The sequence below is a fragment of the Micromesistius poutassou genome (assembly GCF_964030765.1).
Source record: "Micromesistius poutassou genome assembly, chromosome: 5".
NCBI lineage: Eukaryota > Metazoa > Chordata > Actinopteri > Gadiformes > Gadidae > Micromesistius > Micromesistius poutassou.
This window is the reverse complement of record NC_140275.1, coordinates 14,975,690-14,996,037: the sequence shown is the minus strand read 5'-3', so window position 1 is coordinate 14,996,037 and position 20,348 is coordinate 14,975,690. Positions and strand designations below refer to the sequence as shown.

At 46.7% G+C, this 20,348-nt stretch overlaps 1 protein-coding gene across 1 annotated transcript in view; it reads right to left on the bottom strand.

Annotated features, from left to right (window-relative positions):
* Nucleotides 1-20,348, bottom strand: part of rasgrf2b (Ras protein-specific guanine nucleotide-releasing factor 2b) — a gene marked incomplete at both ends in the record, with an annotated part of 37,317 nt that overhangs the window by 10,037 nt on the left and 6,932 nt on the right. Inside the window, 16 exon segments of the mRNA XM_084468183.1 lie at nucleotides 936-1,028; nucleotides 2,220-2,338; nucleotides 2,340-2,472; nucleotides 2,974-3,056; nucleotides 4,119-4,264; nucleotides 5,177-5,243; nucleotides 5,610-5,770; nucleotides 6,140-6,258; nucleotides 6,588-6,697; nucleotides 7,457-7,650; nucleotides 8,829-8,908; nucleotides 9,248-9,364; nucleotides 10,676-10,812; nucleotides 11,674-11,763; nucleotides 14,952-15,099; nucleotides 16,381-16,487. Of these exon segments, the coding sequence (XP_084324309.1) occupies nucleotides 936-1,028; nucleotides 2,220-2,338; nucleotides 2,340-2,472; nucleotides 2,974-3,056; nucleotides 4,119-4,264; nucleotides 5,177-5,243; nucleotides 5,610-5,770; nucleotides 6,140-6,258; nucleotides 6,588-6,697; nucleotides 7,457-7,650; nucleotides 8,829-8,908; nucleotides 9,248-9,364; nucleotides 10,676-10,812; nucleotides 11,674-11,763; nucleotides 14,952-15,099; nucleotides 16,381-16,487 (1,904 nt within the window).

Sequence of the window (20,348 nt, the reverse complement as noted above, 5' to 3'; positions counted from 1 at the left end):
GTGCGAAATGAATATCAATCAGAGAGGACACACACATGCCTTGGGGTAATTAACCTACAATCAAGCCGTAGTACAGTCCAATCTAAACGCCGTACGTACATAGAACACGTCGGAACATTTTGTCAAGCTGCACTGAATTGTAGACCTCTGATCGGCAGGAAGGTGACAACATTGTGTTGTAAGATTACAACGTTGCGTTGTAATCCTCAATCTTCGTCTGTCGACTTATCTTTCCTTACAATCACAGATGCACAAAGGCGGGCGGTAACAGCTGTCTACGCGCGCGGGCCTGCAATTCAGCTCGGAAATGGAGGGGGAAAATTACATTCGCCGTGAAAAGAGACGGGCACGACAGACGGGAGGGAGAGGACGACGTAAGACTGAAGGGAAGAAAGACGCACACAGAAAAGCATCTAGCCCAAAACAAGACAAAACATCAAGGAATAGAAGAGCAGGGAGGAGAGGGCTGCGGAGGAAGGATGGAGCCACTGAGAGGACAATAGGGCGTCAGAAGGAGAGTGAAGGGGAAGGGAGGCCCACAGATAGCAAGGAACCATAAGACATTGGTATCCCCAAAACGTGTTGTTCACCCCTTAACAGTCAGGCTAAGAGGAGCAGGTCCGTGAGTGGAGCATTAGGTCATGCGTTAGGAAGCGCTCCTGCAAAGGCATTGGGAAATAATGGAAAAGAGAGCTATGTTTACACAGGGGGGGGGAGAGAAAATGGGCCGGCGGAAAACAATCTGTTTGAGCGAGAGGCAAGGAGACAGAGAGAGAGAGAGAGAGAGAGAGAGAGAGAGAGGAGAGAGAGAGAGAGAGAGAGAGAGAGAGAGAGAGAGAGAGAGAGAGAGAGAGAGAGAGAGAGAGAATAAATATTGAGCGAGCGATAGCGAGGGAGAAAGAACAAAAGGCAGACAGCCAGACAGATGTGGTTACTTTGGATGGTCCAAGGCTATCTTCTTGATCTTCAGACTGTAGTCCGGACAGACGGATGTGATGGACAGACGATCAAATGAGTGGTACTGTACCCTGTAGTGGCAGAGGACATGAGCGGTTGGGACGGGATGGGACACGGGGCGGGGGGACAGACGGAGACAGACACCAGGACAGCAAACCAAGAGCGACCGCACAGGGACCCAGTGCGGCAGGAGCAGAGAGCAGCGGAGTACAGCTGGTTACAGGTTGGCAGTGTGGAGGAGTGTGAAACGGCTTGGAAACAAACATAAGCATGTTGGCTGAGATAGGAGCTGAAGACAGAGAGAGCAGAGAGAGAGAGAGAGAGAGAGAGAGAGAGAGAGAGAGAGAGAGAGCGAGCGCCAAAGAGAAATTTCCCATCTGCCATACAACATATTCCTATGGTTGTGCCAAGTGCAGCAATGTTGGACGGGCTCCTCGTCACACACTGGCGGTGAGCGTTTCAGGTCTGTAGGCGGAGGGGGTTTGGCGGCTGCTGGGGCTGGAGCCATGCGTTACATCTGACTCCATCAGGAGTTAGGGACTCGAATGGAGGGAAAAGCATACAGAGCGCAAAGGGAACAAACAAAGTCTGATAGATACACACGCGCACACACATACACACACGCACACACACAAACACACCCGCATCCGCACACACACCCACGCACACCCGCACACACACAAACACACCCGCATCCGCACACACACACACACCCACACACACACACATCGTTCTCTCTGGACAGCGTTGAACGTAGAGCTTGTTAAAAGTGACCTGTACAAGGGAGGAAAGATTTGGTGGGGGAGGGAGAGGATATAGTTAGAATTGTGTATGTGTGATCAATCTCTATGGATGGATCAATTGTTATCACTACTGGGACTCTTTTTAATTGTGGTCATAACATAAATGTGTGTGTGTATGTTTGTGTATGTACCTGCACCTGTGTGTGTGTGTGTGTGTCTGTGTGTGTGTGTGTGTGTGTGTGTGTGTGTGTGTGTGTGTGTGTGTGTGTGTATCTGCTTGTGGATCTACAGTTTTGTGCTTGCCATGTGTGTAGATATATTTATACAAATATGGAAGAAGAATAAGAAGAAGAAGAAGAAGAATTAGAAGTATTAGAAGTATTAACATATACTTTTACATATACATATATAAATATATATATATATACAGACACAGGCCACGTGGCTCACAACAGACGTGTCTATATATATATATATATATATATATATATATATATATATATACCCCGTGGACCTCACCTGATGGGGATGGAGGTGAAGGGCTTCTTGTAGATGTCGGCCAGCTTGTCCATGACCACGGCGGCGGTGGTGAAGATGCGGTAGGTGTGCAGGAAGGTGTTGAGGAAGTCGATGGAGGGAGAGGAAGCGCAGGTCGGTCAGCCTCTCCAGCAGCCGCTCCACGCTGGCGTAGCGGATCTGCGGGACCTTGCAGGAGTTGAGCGTCTTGCTGAAGCAAATGTCAACATCATCTTTATGGAGGCGCACATCGGATCTGATGGAGTACAATACGCACACACGTACAACACACGTCACCGGGCAACAGGTGACCGGTCGGAGAAAGTGATTACTGATGCAGATACAAAAAAAAAACAATAGAAATTGTGATTTTTTTTAAGGGACAGGAAACAGATGGATATTCAGAAATGAAAAAAAACTCGGTGTAAGGAACATTATCCATACTGATGTTTCCACACTAACACACACACACGCATACTGTACACACGCACACGGCACACATACGCGCACACATGCATACTGTACACACGCGCACACATGCATACTGTACACACGCACACTCACACACACACACACGCATACTGTACACACACACACGGCACACACACGCGCACACATGCATACTGTACACACGCACACGGCACACACACGCGCACACATGCATACTGTACACACGCACACGGCACACACACGCGCACACATGCATACTGTACACACGCACACGGCACACACACACGCACACACCAAAGGGACGTACTTGATCATATGGGGAACAGTGACTTTAGAGTTCTCCTCAAACACACTGGTCATCAGGCCATTGCAGCGGATGTTGTCTATGCACTGCGGGGGAGAGAGACAGTCGGTAGAGAGACATCGAGGGAGACAAAAGAGAGAGAGACAAGTTAAAGTAATACATGGTAGAGAGACATCGAGAGAGACAAAAGAGAGAGAGAGACGAGTTAAAGTAATACATGGTAGAGAGACATCGAGAGAGACAAAAGAGAGAAAGACGAGTTAAAGTAATACATGGTAGAGAGACATCGAGAGAGACAAAGAGAGAGAGAGAGACGAGTTAAAGTAATACATGGTAGAGAGACATCGAGAGAGACAAAGAGAGAGAGAGACGAGTTAAAGTAATACATGGTAGAGAGACATCGAGAGAGACAAAAGAGAGAGACGAGTTAAAGTAATACATGGTAGAGAGGCCGTGAGAGGACCAAAAAGAGAGTGAGACAAGTCGAAGAGAATACAGGATAGAGAGACAGTGAGGGACCCAAGCGAGAGAGAGGAAGACAAAATTAGTATTGCTGATTTGGTGCTCATTAGGTAGGTGTGGAGGAAGGTGTTGACAAATATGTATTACTTATTCTTAGTCTTATCTTATCTTGTCAATCTTTTAAAAAGATTCAGTTGGTAAAATATTAAGGGAAAAAAATCCTTAAATATTGCAACATATTATTTCATGATGAATTTGACAATGAAATGCCGGTGCGATGTTCTGTTGATGTTTGTGTGTCTGTGCGTGCATGCATGCGTGTGTGTACATGCGTGTGCGCATGTGTCTGTGTGCGTTTGTGCGTGTGTGTGTGTGTGTGTGTGTGTGTGTGTGTGTGTGTTTGTACGTGCGTGCATGTGTGCATGCGCATGTGTGTGTGTGTGTGTGTGTGTGTGTGTACACGCCCGCACATGCGCGCGCATGTGTGTGTGTGTGTGAGTGAGTCAGACACTCCTCTACAGACATGGAACCAAACACACTCCCTCTCCCCGGGGGAGAAGCCACCACGCCCCCCTTGTCTGCGGCTGCGTTTATCTCCCGAAGCCGTCTCATTGGTCCGGAGGGGACGGGACTCATGGGTGGTTCATGTGTGTAGTCCCTTAGCCCCCGGGTGGAACCACGGTTACCTGGCTGATATCGCTGGTCCACGCCGCCTTCTCCTGGCGTGACGGCGACAGCAGCACCACGGTGAAGGCCTGGCCGTCGGGGGGCTCCACCACCAGCTTGAAGTCCAGCTGGCCGAACACGGCGCTGCCGCTGCCGCCGCTCTTAGCTGATCGTACGTACGTAAACAACAACAACATTCGGTTAAAAAAAAAAAAAAAAAGGGGGGACTGCCTGGCATCGGCGTACGATCGTTAATGAGGAACCCAGCCACACGCAGGCTCACGCACGCAATGCACACACACACACACACGCGCGCGTATGCACACGCGTATGCACACACACGTACATGCAATGCACAACACACACACACATGCACACACGCACACACACACACACACACACACACACACATGCGCACTCACACGCGCAAACACACACACATAAGCACACACACACACACACACACACACACACACACACACAATAACAACTGAAAAGAGGTTAATTAAGTGAACCCATTATCTTTAGTCAACTCCCCCCCCACCCTCCACCCCCGTCCCTTGGGAGCAATAAGAAAAGGCAGGAGTGTTGAGGTGTGTTGGGTTCAAGTGTGCGTGACCATCGAAGTGTGTCCAAATGATGGCTTTCCACTTGGGTGGTGGAGGTGGTGGTGGTGGTGTAGGTGGGAGGGAGACGGCCAATTTACTTGTCCGCTGACAGAAGCCTGTGAGAAATTAATGGGACCTGTGATGACACGGGATCAACCGCTGGCATTTAAAGGGGGTCGGAGGAGAGGCGGTGGGCGGGGGGGAGGGTGGGAGTGGCTATCTGATGTTTGGAGGACAGCAACAGCCAGACGTTTTTTACTCTCCGATGCCTAATTAACCTGCTTGAAGAGAGGGGTGGCTTAATGAGTCCACGAGAGCCTGTCTGCTCCTATCTGGACACACACGGACACACAGGGGGGCCAAACACGCACACGCACGTGCACGCACACACGCACACACACACACGCACAGGCATAAATACACTCGCACACACTCACAAACATACATACACTCTGTTTACAGGGACTCACACTCCTCGTCGCTTGCGTCCGTCTCTTCTATGAGGGTGCAGTCGATAAGGGACAGAACTCCGCCCTGCTGTAATAAAAAAAAGCACATGTCAAACAGATGCATACTTTTAACACATAACAACCTTTGTGCATTCTGTGTTAAATGATCACTATGGACTGTTAAGGTCCCACCAATGGCCAGTGCGGGCATGAGTGTCTTTGCTGGGGTTATCACACTTAGTTGAGATTTTGTTTTTCTTTTTTAATTGCATTCTCAGATGACGCAATGAGAACCGTATTCACGCCAACCTCCAAACCAAACGCCCCCGACCATGGCAGATATTTGGTGGTCAGTTGTTTCTGTCCATTGTTGGCTCTGCATCAGGCACTGTCAGTGGACAGTGGCTAATGCAGCATGTTGAACCAGTGGACACCGGCGGGGGGGTCGGCTCACCTTGAGCAGGTGCAGCTTGCCCCCGGAGCTGCGTGTGCAGATGAGGAAGTGCTTGGTGAACAGGAAGCACTGGCGCTCACCCTCCTTCTTCAGGGACAGCGAGCCCAGCCGCACCTTGCTCAGCTTGCCTCGCTCCACCGACGGCAGCTGGATCAGAGAACCTGGAAAGGGGGTGGGGGGGGGGGGGGGGGTCGGGGGTACATTGTTTGATGTATGTGGTGTGTTTCATGTAGAACAGATCCCACCGTCCTGTGAAGTTCCAAGATAGCCACGGCCTGTGTGTAGATGTGTGCCTTTGCGTGTGGCTTTGCGTGTGTGTGCGCGTGTGTGTGTGTGTGCGTGTGTTTCTCTGTGCGTTTGCCAGAGTGTCCGTTTGAACGCGAAGGGTTTGATTGACAGCATACGTGCGGGAGAGGGCACACGTGTCTGTGTGTACGTGTCTTTCCCGTCATGTCTTGTGATGTTTGTGTTCACATGAAAGACGCGCGAGCGTACAGCGGCCCGCGCGCCGCGCCGCCGTGACAACTGACCCTGCCGGACGAAGGTCTGGCTGGTGTCCAGGAGGATGTCACAGCCCTCCACGATCATGCGCTCGATGGCCAGGTTCTTACGGATGTTCTCGGTGTCGCTCACTTCGTCGTGCATCACCCTGGCAACACGCGACGCGTACACACACACACACACACACACACGGCAAAGACATACACACACGCACACGCACACACACACACACACACACACACACACAGCAAAGACCCACACACATTTGCACAGGTACACACACGTGCAGGCGCAGGCCCGCGTGCACCGCAACACACAAAGACGCACAGACGTACACGTACACAAATGTATGTCAACCATACATACATTCTTTGTAATATTCTAACGTGGTACACGAGACAGATCGATAGGATATCGGATCTAAACTGAATCGACAATAGACCATATTGTGTGACGTAAATCCTGAATGAACTGTACCTGGACAGTTCTTCTAGTTTGGACTTGGCAAACTCCAGACTCTTGCGCTCCACGTGCTCGTGAGGAGTGTGCGCCAGTAACTCATGGAGGGTGATGATGTAGCGGGGAATCTGACAGAGGAGCACAGGAGGAACATGAAATATATCAACGTGATCGCATTAGATACCGATGTGTGTGTATGTGGGATGGCTGTGTGTGTGTATATGTAAGGGCTTCTTTCTGTATTTAACAACACAAACACATACATGTCTGTGTGCCGACTGTGTGTGCGCTTGCATCTGCCTGTGTGGGTCTGGGTGTGTGCGTACGCATGCAAGTATTTGTGTGTGTGTGTGTGTGTGAGAAGGTGAAAATCCCTTCTCACTGTCTCTCCCCTCACATCATATTTAATGTGGTATTTGGACTTCCAGAGCACTAGGGGGCAGAAGGTTAACCCAGCCTTGGCCATGGAAGGCCTGATTGGCTTATTTAAGGGGAGTCTCATTTTGTGGCTGGGGGGGGGGAAGGTGCTGGCTTGACGAGAGGCCAGTCCTAGAGCACATATAATTTGTTAGGCTAGGCTGATTGCTGCTGATTGATGCAACCAGTCGTTTCTTTTTGGAACATTGCTTTATTTTTGTAACTAATGGATTTATTTTTGTTCATTTCTTTTTGGACCTTGGTTTTGGAGTAAATAAAACTTAAACCTTTTTGTCCTAACACCATTGCCCTCGTTTTTTGGCCCACACTCTCAAACCTGGCTGTCGTCTTCAACTTTTCTTTGCCATCATCCAGCCGCTCACGGGCCATGTGTGTGTGTGTGTGTGTGTGTGTGTGTGTGTGTGTGTGTGTGTGTGTGTGTGTGTGTGTGTGTGTGTGTGTGTGTGTACCTGGAACATGGGGTAGGTGAGGAAGGTCTCCAGCATGCGGCCCTCGCAGGCCCCGTTGGCCTCATACTGCTTCAGCAGCTTGTCAAAGTCTCTGTTCTGCTTGCAGTTGGCCAACACCTGCAGGCTGTACTGGTGGTTCCGGACAAACTCCTGGTAGATGTTCAGCATGGGCAGCAGGATGTCAAACAGGTCCGCTGTGGATAGAGAGAGGTGTGGTCATGCACACACACACACACAGGCACGTGCACACCCACACACACACACACACACACACACATACATACGCACACACACAGGGACAGGCACACACACACACACACACAGGGACAGGCACACACGCACAGGCATGTGTACACATTCAGACACACACAAACCCAAACACACACAAAGGCACAGGCTTCCGGCAGTCAATTATTTTTCGATAATGACCGTTGCTAAGCATATAATGACCGTTGTCAAGGAAAATGGATTTTTTGCCGTCTTTCGTATCACTCCGCAAGTAGTCTGGTAACTTATCAACCCCAGCGTATTTGGTTGCTAAGCGACGTCAACATCTTTGGCAGACAATTTCTCTGCTGATCAACACTACGAATGCTGGTAACAAATGAATTGTAAAAAGACACACTGTGTAAAGTTATTCTTTCGTTTTGGCAAGTAGCCGTGTAATAAGCGGGATAATGTATAGAACGGCGCCGGTCATTATCGAAAATAAGCCCCTTCAGGGTGAAGCAAGACCCCTCCGCTTCACGTCGGTGTCCGGTTCTCCCTGTCGGAGCTTATTTTCCCGATAATGACCGGCGTTCAATACGTTATCCTTTACGTACGTAACGCCATTCATTCTCTGCATGAAATGCATTGTATACGTATATGGTATAAATATGTGGTTGGTATGATTGAAGATTTTTTTTCATTTCATAATTCATGAGTTCCCACATTTCAGTACATGCACATTATGTACTCCCAAATAAATCCTTCAGTTTGAATGGCAGTTCTTAAACACATCCCTAGTGTGTGAAACCACGTCAGCCGCTGGTAGAATAGGACAGAGCGCTGGGTGAGGTAACCAGGGCTGTGGGGACAGAGCCATGCATATCATTCAGGCTCTCTGTCTATCCAGGAGTCTGTCTCCTAGGTGACAGGAATCCATGGAGGAGGCTGATTGTTTGACTGAGGTAAATGATGGGATTTTTTATGTCCGTAGAGAGATGGTCCTTTAAAACAATATATATATATATATATATATATGTGGCTTAGTGTGGTCTGTGTGTGTAGGAGGTGTGTGTGTGTGTGTGTGTGTGTGTGTGTGTGTGTGTGTGTGTGTGTGTGTGTGTGTGTGTGTGTGTGTGTGTGTGTGTGTGTGTGTGTGTCTTACCCAAAACCAGAGTCGGCCAGTTGGCTATCCGAGCTTTTAATCCTTGGTGGAAAATTTCATGTAGAAACATGATGGTTTCACTGAGGATACAACAAACAGCGAATCAAACACACAGCAACAAAAGGCAGGATGTGTTTTGAAAACCATGACATCTTTTTCCTTTAATCTATCTGGCACGTGATCACTGAAAAGCTCTTTCAAAAATTCAAAAATGAGGATTACATGTGTGTTGTGTAACCTACACACAAACACACAGAGACACAAAGAGAGAGAGAGAGAGAAATGTTGAAAATGTGTAGAGAGAGAGAGACCCCTAATTGTGTGAATTGGAAACATGTATCTTTTTCCAATTTGTTGAGAGAGAGACAGAGAGAGAGAGAGAGAGAAGCTGCCTCCACTCATGATGTGCACCACCACACCTGTTCAGGAAAATGCTGCTGACGTCATCGTGGTTAATGGAGGGTTTCTTTGAGCTGGCAGCCATCCTCAGGGGCCTGAGGAAGAAGTTGACCAGGATGTACAGCTGGTGCACGTACCTGCCAATTCAAATCAAAACCCTCCAATCAGCTCCCGGCGTGCCCGGCGTCACACGTAGCATTGTGCAACATCTGCAGTTCAAACCCAACTGCGTCTCCTCCAACGTCAGAGAAGTGGGTTCGTCTAAAGAGTGATTCATTCCATTCATTCCATTCTGCTGTCTTTAGTGGTTACTCTCTGCTGGGAGCTCATGGACAGTGCACTTCCTCAGCCTTGATTCGTCCTCGATTTACCTTTCCACCCCCCCCCCCCCGTATTTAATGAGACAAGCGTACAAGGAACATGAGTCATGGGTGCTGTGTTTTCTCTGCCGTGGAGGGATACAAACCTTGTGTTGCGTAGCGGCCATTATAATCAGCGATAACAACAGTAAATGCAGGCCGTTTCTTGGGGGAACAATATTAATTGGGCAGAGGGTGGGGGGGCGGGGGGGGGGGGGGGGGTGAGTGGAGGGGGAGGAAGTGCTCATAGGGGAATGTTGAGATAAAGGCAACGTTTAGACTGAAGCACTAGCGAACAACAAGAAAAAACATTTGGTTTATTCTGCGTAGTAGCAGCTCCCTTAGAAGCTACGATGATGCATTTCAGGTGCATAATCATCAGTCAAACTCTTATCTCTTTGTCTTGTTCCTTTGTTTAGAGCATGCGGGCTAACACTTTAAACAGCAGGTAGTGGCACAGACGGAAGAGAACGGTACCGAAAACCTTAAAGTAAGGCATGACGTAGTGTGAGGTGACACCGCGACCAGGCGACAAATGTGGCGTTTGGTGTGAACACACAGTGAGACAGTCATTCACTCAAAATAAACCCAAACAGGGTGATGGAGGACCCCGACACGAAGCAGAAGAAGAAAATCGGAACATTAACATACATGTTTGGTTAACATTTCCAATGAATAACATTAATGATAAGTGAAGCACAAGTCACATGTTGCTCACTGATCCCCGTTTGTTCAGTTTTGCGCTTGTGAAAGGGGCATTTGGCTGAACATAGAATAGAGAAGTGGTTCTCAACTGGTGGTTGCAGTGAAGGTGTCCAATGTTAATTCATGTTTGAATGGCTTACTATTTCAACAAGTTCATCCCGAACTGCTGTTGCATTTTTTTCGCTCAATGTTTTTAACAATGCATGAAGACATTGCTGATGACTGCAGTATTTGTACGTCATTATTACGTCAGTGACTTAATGACTAACAACACCTGAGGGTCCTGTGGTCGGACCACTGGAGAACACGCGCCTGGAGGGGGACATGAGTAAAAGCGGTTTGAGGACCACTGGCAGCGTGTGGGCTGAGGGCAGGTGGACGTACTCTGTCTCGGCCTCCACCATGTTGAAGACAATCTGGTTCCGTTTCCTCATGCTCTCTGCGTGCGGGGAGCAGATGTAGTCCTGCACGATGATCTTCCACTTCCTCCGACACAGCCAGCCCCGCATGAAACTCTGCACCTGGAAGCATCGACGATGGATATAGCGATGCGTTATGAATGTAGGTGGTAGAGATTCGGTCAGGAAGCGTACGCATGCACGCACGTGCATGCACACACACACACAAAAACACACTGTGCATGCATGGAATTATATTAACAAAACTACTACCACTAGTACTACTACTTCTACTCATAATAATAATAATAACAATAACAATACACCAAATATTTATAATAAAAATGTTTGTTTATTCTAATTCATTTGTTGAATAAAATAATAAACATTTCCCTCTGGATTAATAAAATCATCTGAATCTGAAACTAATACCATGTCGGATTTATCTTTGAGATTGCCATTCAGGATGCCTTTGCAGATAAGAGCATGTGGTCATTAGTGGACCCCTGAAGGGGCTTAATGACGGGTGTCTGGCACAGCCTCCACCGAGTGGAACGGATTCACCTTCCAGACTCTGGCTTGTGCAGTACCCCGGTGGTGGAACCAGCCCCCTGTAGCTCCACATAAGAAGCCCAGAACGCCATGAAGCAAGAAGCCCAGAAGAGCAGAAGGGCAGAAACCCAAGACCCAGGGAATCCCTCTACATGCATAGACCACGATGTTTACATGTATGCACGTGAGTGTACATGCACGTCAGTGTCCCAGGACACGTGGAAAAACAACAGAGTCTCAAACACAACACAATAACAATAACACCGACAGCACTGGGATATGGAGATCGGCTGCTGTACGCGTCTCACATCCCAGCCTGCAGGTATCAACATCAAATCCCTGAAACCTACAGACGCACACACATCGAGACACTTTTACACAAAGACACACACACAGACACAAAACGCACACACACACACAGCAATATGTTACCTTTTTGATCTTCTTAATATCTGGGTCCTCTTCTTCTTGGTGGACGTGGTAGGGCCGCATTCTCTCCTTGGTCTTGTTAAGAGCGATAATCTGTCAATAAAAACAACAGAGCATCTGAGTTTAGCTACAGGGATCATTTGATAAAGAGATGTATATTCATCTGTTTTAATGATATTAGATATGAGAGGAATTGAATCACGAGAAGACACAGGCAGAAAGAGAGACAGACAGAAAGAGAGAGAGTGAGACAGAAAGAATGGTGGCTGCAAAAGGGTATCTGTATTTTCGTTTTAATTGTTGCCATCATTTCAGTTGTATTTAATTTAATTAGAATCAGCATTTAATTGAAATAGCCAGAGGGATGTTTAGTTAATTACAAAAAACTCAATCATTTTAAACCAATTTCTGTGTGTGTGGCTAATTAACACAGATAAACTGTATCATTTCAGTCACCTCGGATTGAGATTAACATTTTGTCTAACTTGCCTTGGCCAGCTAGGTAAGAGATGGAATTTGTTTTTCATGTATAAATAATTAAATTTCCTTGAAACAGGGGAAGTAAATCATGGCTAATTCTAAATGTTGAATGGCACCAATAAACAAAATAAAAAAAACATTAAACCAGCGAATAAAGACAAGCGTTTGAGTCTGCCTTTTGAATAAAGCTTAATTATGCACGTGATCTGTGTATTTTACCATTGAAGTCAGACCATTACAGGACCACCACAGAAGAAGACCCAAGTTGCCATTTATGTCTGCAGCCCTGTATCACTATCCCAGTTATCGATAGCTAGCATAGCCTTTAGCCGCGTGACCATACAACAAAAGAGACAACTAAAATGTGGAAGTCAGCCGTGTGATGTATCATTGCAGTTTTAGTGATCTTCTTCTTATGTTGTTTGGTAACTGTATTGTAAAATGGATGCACCATAACTGAGACCAATTCCTGAATGTCTCATTATACGTCCAATAAAATGTCCCTGATACCGATACTCAAGGAGCGCTTGTGTTGGTTTATTCATGATTGTATGGTACATTTGCATTTGTTGATGGAACAAAAACAACTGAATTCCACATAAACTGTAAAAGGATTTTAGTTGTACTAACTAACGTGAAAAACGGACTCAAACACATATACACACACAAACACATATACACTTGCACAGAGAAACTCCCATACACATCACACACACAACGATTGTGAGGTTTATTTACACATACACACACACACACACACACACACACACACGCACACACACGCACAAACACACACACACACACACAGATAAACACAAATGAACACAGAAACACTGTGATAATGCAAGACGTCATCCTTCATTCATGAGGGAACTCGTTAGGCAGATGTGTCTAAATGCTAAAAGTCTATTGGCTCATTATCTCCCCACTGCAGACCCCATCCTCTCCGTTCCTCATCCTCATCCTATCCACCCCGTTCTCACACACAGCTGGTTCTAGCCTAAACAAGGAACACTGTCCAATCCATTAGTGGGATTTCTACAGACAGAAAGGGCTAGTAAAAGTAGTTTATCCAAGCAAAACGCGGACAAAGTCGTAGTTCGAGATTCAAAACGGAAGGAGAGCAGACATGATATAATCAGGCTTCCTTCTCACCCTGGCGCCAAACAGCTGCTCAGCCTGGATCGCACCAGCATTTAGACGCCCTGACACTGGGAATGGCTTTCCAGTGTTTTATTGTGTTTACCGTCTCCCATAGGAGCATGGCTAGAACTCTGGTTTGGGGGGGCACCAAAAAACAACAAAACTATGAGGGTTCAACGGGTTGCCCTCATTGGAGAAAATGCAGCCATTGTTTTCTGTAAACACACATGAATCATGGTGCAGGGAAAATGCTTCTTTGAAATGAATGAACGAAGAGGCTATAATGGCACTGGCGCAGAGGAAGAGTCTCCATTCATCCGTGAGAGAAGACCAATTAAGATACTTGACCCTAATGCGAGAGTGCTGGGACTCATATTTACCAGTTAAGTCTGTCAATGGGGAAGATTATAGCCTTCTACCTATCAGAACGGTGTCCTTTAGAGCAGCCATGACAGATCACGTTCATGTGATCAGGCACTTAGTCACCCACACAGCTTCCAGTATTGCTTCCAGTCCAATGCCTTACAGACGTGCGTGTTGGGGACTAGCAGAGAGGAGCAGGGAGAGGAGATCTGATGAACACAGGCGTCCACGCCCGCTATGAGGGTGGGCAGCCATTCTGCAGTCACACCAATGACTCCTTCTGGAACCACTAAATGACACACAGCCCCCCCCCCCACACACACACACACACACACACACACATGCATAGACAGACACAGACACAAGAATACACACACACACGCACACACATACACACACACACACACACACACAGACATTGACACACACCGATGTGCACGCACACACAAACAGACTCACAGACCTGCGCACAGATGCAAAGACACTCTTTGTAATCATATAAACACCTACACACATATGATATCTGCATAAACTATGCAGAATCAAATCCCACTTTCGCAGGGCCAGCCATATACAAACATTTGTGAGCACGCACACACATACACACAATATGTATTACACACTAAACATCTTATCCTTCTCTTGTCCTTCTCCAGATTGTAAATCTTGTTTGCTGTTGGAAGATATTGTAGTAAGATTCCCTTATTGTTTACCCCTCTGCATCTAATTAACATAACCTTGTTACGTGTGTCAATTTGTGTGTGTGTGTGTGTGTGTGTGTATCCGTGTGTCAGAAAGGATTATGTTAAACTAATCTCATTTCTATTAACGGTGACATTGAGTGCGTGTTAGTTTGGATATGACAATGCGTCTGTGTATGTGTGTGAGTGTGTCTGGACATGTATCTAGTATTGATGTATGTTTAGTTAATGTAATCATCAGAGTGCATACATCAGGCCTGTGAGCGCACACATGCGTGTATGTGTACGTGTGTGTGTGTGTGTGTGTGTGTGTGTGTGTGTACGCACGTTGTATCACGCGGCGGGTAGCACAGCAGAGTGTGGTGTGGTCACGGCGTACAAGAATACACAGCCCGCCAACCATACCCCCCACACAGAGAGAGAGAGAGAGAGAGAGAGAGAGAGAGAGAGAGGAAGGAGCAAGCACAACAAGTGGCTATATATGCATACAATTATAAAGGGCTGTGTGTGTGTGTGTGTGTGTGTTGGGTGTGTGTGTGTGTGTGTGTGTGTGTGTGTGTGTGTGTGTGTGTGTTCGTGAGTGTGTGTCAGTACCTCTGATTTCAGCCTCTCGATCTCAGTGTCCTGGTCCTCCAGTTGTGTGCGAAGCTGATTGGCCGCCACCTTCTCAGTCTCTACAATCTGAACCAGGTGGATGTACTTCTGCATCAGCACCTCACGCTCAATTATTATGTCAGAATAACTGAAAACAAAACCAGTACGTCAGGCTAGACACTGAAAACTCCCTCGCATGGAAAACAGAAACACACTTTTGTCCGGTTTACAATCGATTCATTGAAAGAACGGCCTAAGCACTTCCACTTTAAGGGAGGTATATTGCTTGTGCACAGAATGCACAGAACATCAATTCACAATTGATTCAGGTTGTGTAGTATCCTTTAAATTTGGACCATGAATTACTTTGAGTAAATTAACATACTGCATCTAAATGTCCCTTTAGTTCCAGCACGCGGCTGTGTTTGCTGGTCATACTACTGTGACCAGATGCAGTATGTTATTATAACACACAATTTACTCAAAGTAATTCATGGTCCAAATTTAAAGGATACTCATTTAAAGTGTGAGCAGCAAACACAGCCACGTGCTGGAACTAAGGGACATTTAGATGCAGTATGTTATTATAACACACACAATTTACTCAAAGTAATTCATGGTCAAAATTTAAAGGATTACAACCGGCCTGTTACACTTTCCCAGGTTATAGCAGTTTTCGGAAATATGACAAGAAATGACTTCTACAAATGACAAACGTCTTAGTAATATAGTGGGCATAGGGTACTGTTTCTTGATTTAAAAAAACATCAAATAAACACCAGGTTGTTACGTGGGTTCCTTACGTTTTCTGGACAAAATGAATTGAACATCTGCAGTAATGAAATGTATCAAATGAGTTAAGCATGGGGTATTTTAAAATAAACAACATCTCCATGGCTATTCCATGGCAGAGCACTAGCTATACTCGCTGAAATTCAAGCTTAGCCAAAACTAATTAAGGAGTCTCTTTTGCCCAAAGCGACTTTCAGTGCAGTTGCAGATACATAGATGGGGAACCGTCACGCTTGAGTTGTTTATAATAGAGTTCTGCTTCAGTTCTGCTTCAAACTCCATCATCCACTCCATCATCCACTCCATCATCCACTCCATCATTCACTCCGTTTCCACCAAAAATTGGAAGCAGGCCTCCTACCAGGCCTTCTGGACGGCTTCCACCCATTCATCTCCCCCTCTCTCCTCCTCCTCCATCCTACCTGTCCTCCACCCATTCCTCACCCCCTCTCTCCTCCTCCTCCTCCTCCATCCTACCTGTCCTCCACCCATTCCTCACCCCCTCTCTCCTCCTCCTCCTCCATCCTACCTGTCCTTCACCCATTCCTCACCCCCTCTCTCCTCCTCCTCCTCCATCCTACCTGTTTTCCACCCATTCCTCACCCCCTCTCTCCTCCTCCTCCTCCTCCACCCTTACCTGGCCTGCTGGATGGCCTCCACCCATTCATCGCACTCGCTCTCCTCCTCCATCCGCAGCTCCAGGGGCTTCTGTCCGTCATGTCCGAACACGATGAGGAAGTAATGCTGGGAGGAGACAGTGGAAGAAGAAGTTCATTACGTTACCATGGTTCACCGGGGCACAGGTCAGGTGTGTTACCTGATCGGGTCATGAATCGACAGATCAGGTCTTATCCAAGTGAGATTAGGGGATCTGTCGATCATTACCAGTACAGAAATAATAATAATAATAATAATACCATCTTTACCCTAACATCAATGCAACTCATCGTATCCACACCAAGCAAATGGATAATGTTGTGATCATGTTGACAAAAAGAGATCGATAATATCTGTCCCCCCCGGCATGAGAGACAGATTAAACGGGAAGGTCTATAGTATGTGCATAGGTTTGTCATTCTGTACATCACTTTAAAATTACCATTTCTGATTTCCATGTATGCAAGCTGCATATCAATGTAACCTGCTGCTGCTGTTGATTGGTTTTTGAATTGTATATATATATTAAGTAGCCATTATACAAATTACTTTTTGATTTTATTTTGATTCATTTCATTATTTCAGCAAAATGCATTACATAAAGTTTCCAAGGTTGCCCATTACATAAAAGAGAAGCGCAGAGAATAGACAACAGAGAGGGAGAGAGAGAGAGAGAGAGAGAGAGAGAGAGAGAGAGAAAGAGAGAGAGAGAGAGAGAGGGAGAGAGAGAGCGAGAGAGAGAGAGCGAGAGAGAGAGCGAGAGAGAGAGAGAGAGAAAGAGAGAGAAAGAGAGAGAGAGAGCGAGAGAGGGAGAGAGAGAGAGAAAGCGAGTGGGTGGGTGTGTATGGGAGGAGGAGGAGGTTTGTGTGGTGGGGGCATAGAGAGAGAGATGGTGTAGAAATAGAAGGGTGGGCAGCTCCACGCAGATAAAAGAATGATTTTCTCAGAGAGATATGGCATTCAGTCTTATCGTTCTTCCTCGTCCTTTACAAGCCTGTTATTATCACTTTCAATTAACCCCCCTACCCTGCCCAGCGACCTGACCACAGCCCCCTTTGTCCCTTTGTTTGGTTTTATTTTTAAATTACACGTGTCTCTGTCATCCTTTAACCTACTTCCACACACTAGGTGCCAGTAGACACACACATACACACACACACACACACACACACACACAACCACACACACACACACACACACGCCATTGTACAGGAGAGTGGCCACCAAAACAAACACACTCAAACCATTGTACAGGGGAATGGACACACACACACACACACACACACACACACACACACACACACACACAAAACACACCTTCACGAGGGGGCTGCATGGATATGCATCCATGCACGCAGTTGCCGCACAAACACACACTCACACAGCACAACAGGCCAGCATTTGAAGCGAGTGAGGCTTCTATTCCACCGGTCATGTCCTGGGGCACTGGGTTAGCCAAAGAGCTGCTATTCTTAGTCGGGGAAAACAGAGAAGACTGCATGCTGCCATGGACTTTCTCCCCTCCACTCTCTTCATCCACCCACCTCTTCCCTCCGCACTCGGCCCCTTCTTTCTCTCTCTCTCTCTCCCTCCCTCTCTCTCTCTCCTCTCTCAGTGCACTTCACCTATCCTCCCACTCTGCTACCCTTGTCCTCTTGTTGTCGAACCCAACCAGACCCCCCTCCCCCTCCCCCTCCCCCTCCCCCCCAACCCTCTCCATACATTGCATTCCATCTCCTCCTGTGTCCCTTGTAGTAAGGGCTCAGTGAACAAGAGAGAGAGCCAGGGAGGGAGACATGCGCCCTGGGGGTGCAGGGGGACATGGGTGAGGGATGGGAGGGGGCGGGCTTGCCCCAACCATCACTGGTGTAGGGTCGATGGCCCTACACCAGTGACGGTTGGGTCAAGCCCTTCCCACCGCTTTCAACTATGCAATGCAGCTTTGTTTTTTTGTTTTTTGCATCTGTCATTTCAATTCATGGATAGGCAGGTTTGAATTGCCCCTACTATGATTTGTGCTCTAATAATCTTTGACAGAAGGAGCGAGCGAGCGAGAGAGTGAGAAAGAAATAAAAAAAGCAAGACAGAGGGAGATAGAGAGAGTTGAAAAGAGAGACAGATGAAAAGAGAGAGAGAGAGAGAGAGAGAGAGAGAGAGAGAGAGAGCTGTTACATAACATTTCTTAACAGAGTGCATATTTCTAAATCGCGCCACTACCCAACAAGATAACATTTCCATGGCAACCACAATTGCTGGTGCCTGTGGTCTGTTTAAGTTTTCTCATTTCCATCCCTAACTGTTTTCACCGTTCATTTATCCATTTTACTTCCACGGCTGTGACAAGGAGAGTGGCTACAGGAGATTAAAGAAGAGCCTTACATTAACACTCTAATCCAACACATGCAACCTCCAATGCTTGGATACATTGCAGTGTTCTCTGTTTCAATACATACATATGTTCAAATATTGCAATGTTTTCAGCCTAAATACAATCCATTGTTCTATTTTTCAATACGTTGCAGATTTCTATATTACCACATTGCAGTGTTTTAAGCCTAAATAAATATGCTGCAGTATATACTTCTTTTGCACTGTGTCTTGAAATGGTGCTTGCTGGAGGACTATACTGATCTAAGTGGGATTTAAAGGTATCTCCAGCTGTTACTAGTCTATAGTATTATCAGGACAAATGACTGACTCCTCAGATCAGCTCAGATGTAGCCTCAATCACCCCAGGGTCTTACGTTCACCGTGAGGAGTTTAATTTAAAGAAAATCTAGACAAGGCAGCGAGAGAGAGGGCTGATGGAGAGAAGAGGGAGGATATAGCGAGATTGAGTGAGATGAAAAGAGAGACAGACAGGGGAGATTGATGAAAGAAAGAATGAGGAGATTCTTTTTATCATCATCCTATTGTAAATCTTCACATCCCCAGACATCGAAAAAACAATAAATTGAAATATTTATATTGACAAAGTGACAGGAAAACATGTTTTCCTATCCTGTAGCAAGGCAGAAACATAATAGAGGCAACACAAGCACACACAAGCACACACACACACACACACACACACACACACACACACACAATGTCTATGCATTTTCAAATAAACATGGCTATGCATTTCACAGAAATATGATTGGCAGATATTTCCACACATGCAAATCAAAATGGTGGCCGTGGGAATAGCATAATTCCATGGGTGGATTACGGCTGGGATTCCACAGACACGCAAATGGCATGCATTGTCCGAATGGAGGAGAGGTGAGTGCATCACTCCGAAGGACCACACATGATCAAGGACCGGGCTGACGGAGAGCACACGGCTCTTCGTTTTAAATTGTCCGGACTGACGCACAAATCAGATGGAAGGGTTTCAACATCCTCGAGCATTTCTACAGGTCCACACATGGTGTCCCTCTCCGGTCCACTCTGCGTTCTGTTCTGTACGCTTTGTCCGTGCTTTGATTCCGTCGTGGTGTGTTGGGCTGTGCAACACGCGTCACATCACCATGGTTAGCAGTTTGGCGCTGACGCAGAATTGGAAAAATAAATATATCTAAAAAAAATTGAAATGCCCTCTTTGCCCTCAGTTGCTGTAATGTGTGGGGGGGGGGGGGTTGAGGTATTGGACTGGTTCTGGGTTTGAATTCCCAGTGTGCATGTTTACCTGTATGTATCCCTGAGCAAGATGCCCCACCCTCTACTAAGACATATATCTGGATTTACTGTAATTTACCGTCTCTTTGGAGAACTGCATCCGATGCAAACCAATATGTTTGGCTTCTGTGCTATTCTTCATCCCCACGTGGGTCTGACACGAGAGCATCTGGAGGAGACAGTCATTTGTCTCCAGCGTGTCTCATTGTCTCATTTAATACCATGTTGCCGATGAGGGGAAGGGGAGAAGGTCATTAACCCGAGGGGAAATCATCTAAGCGGCGACTG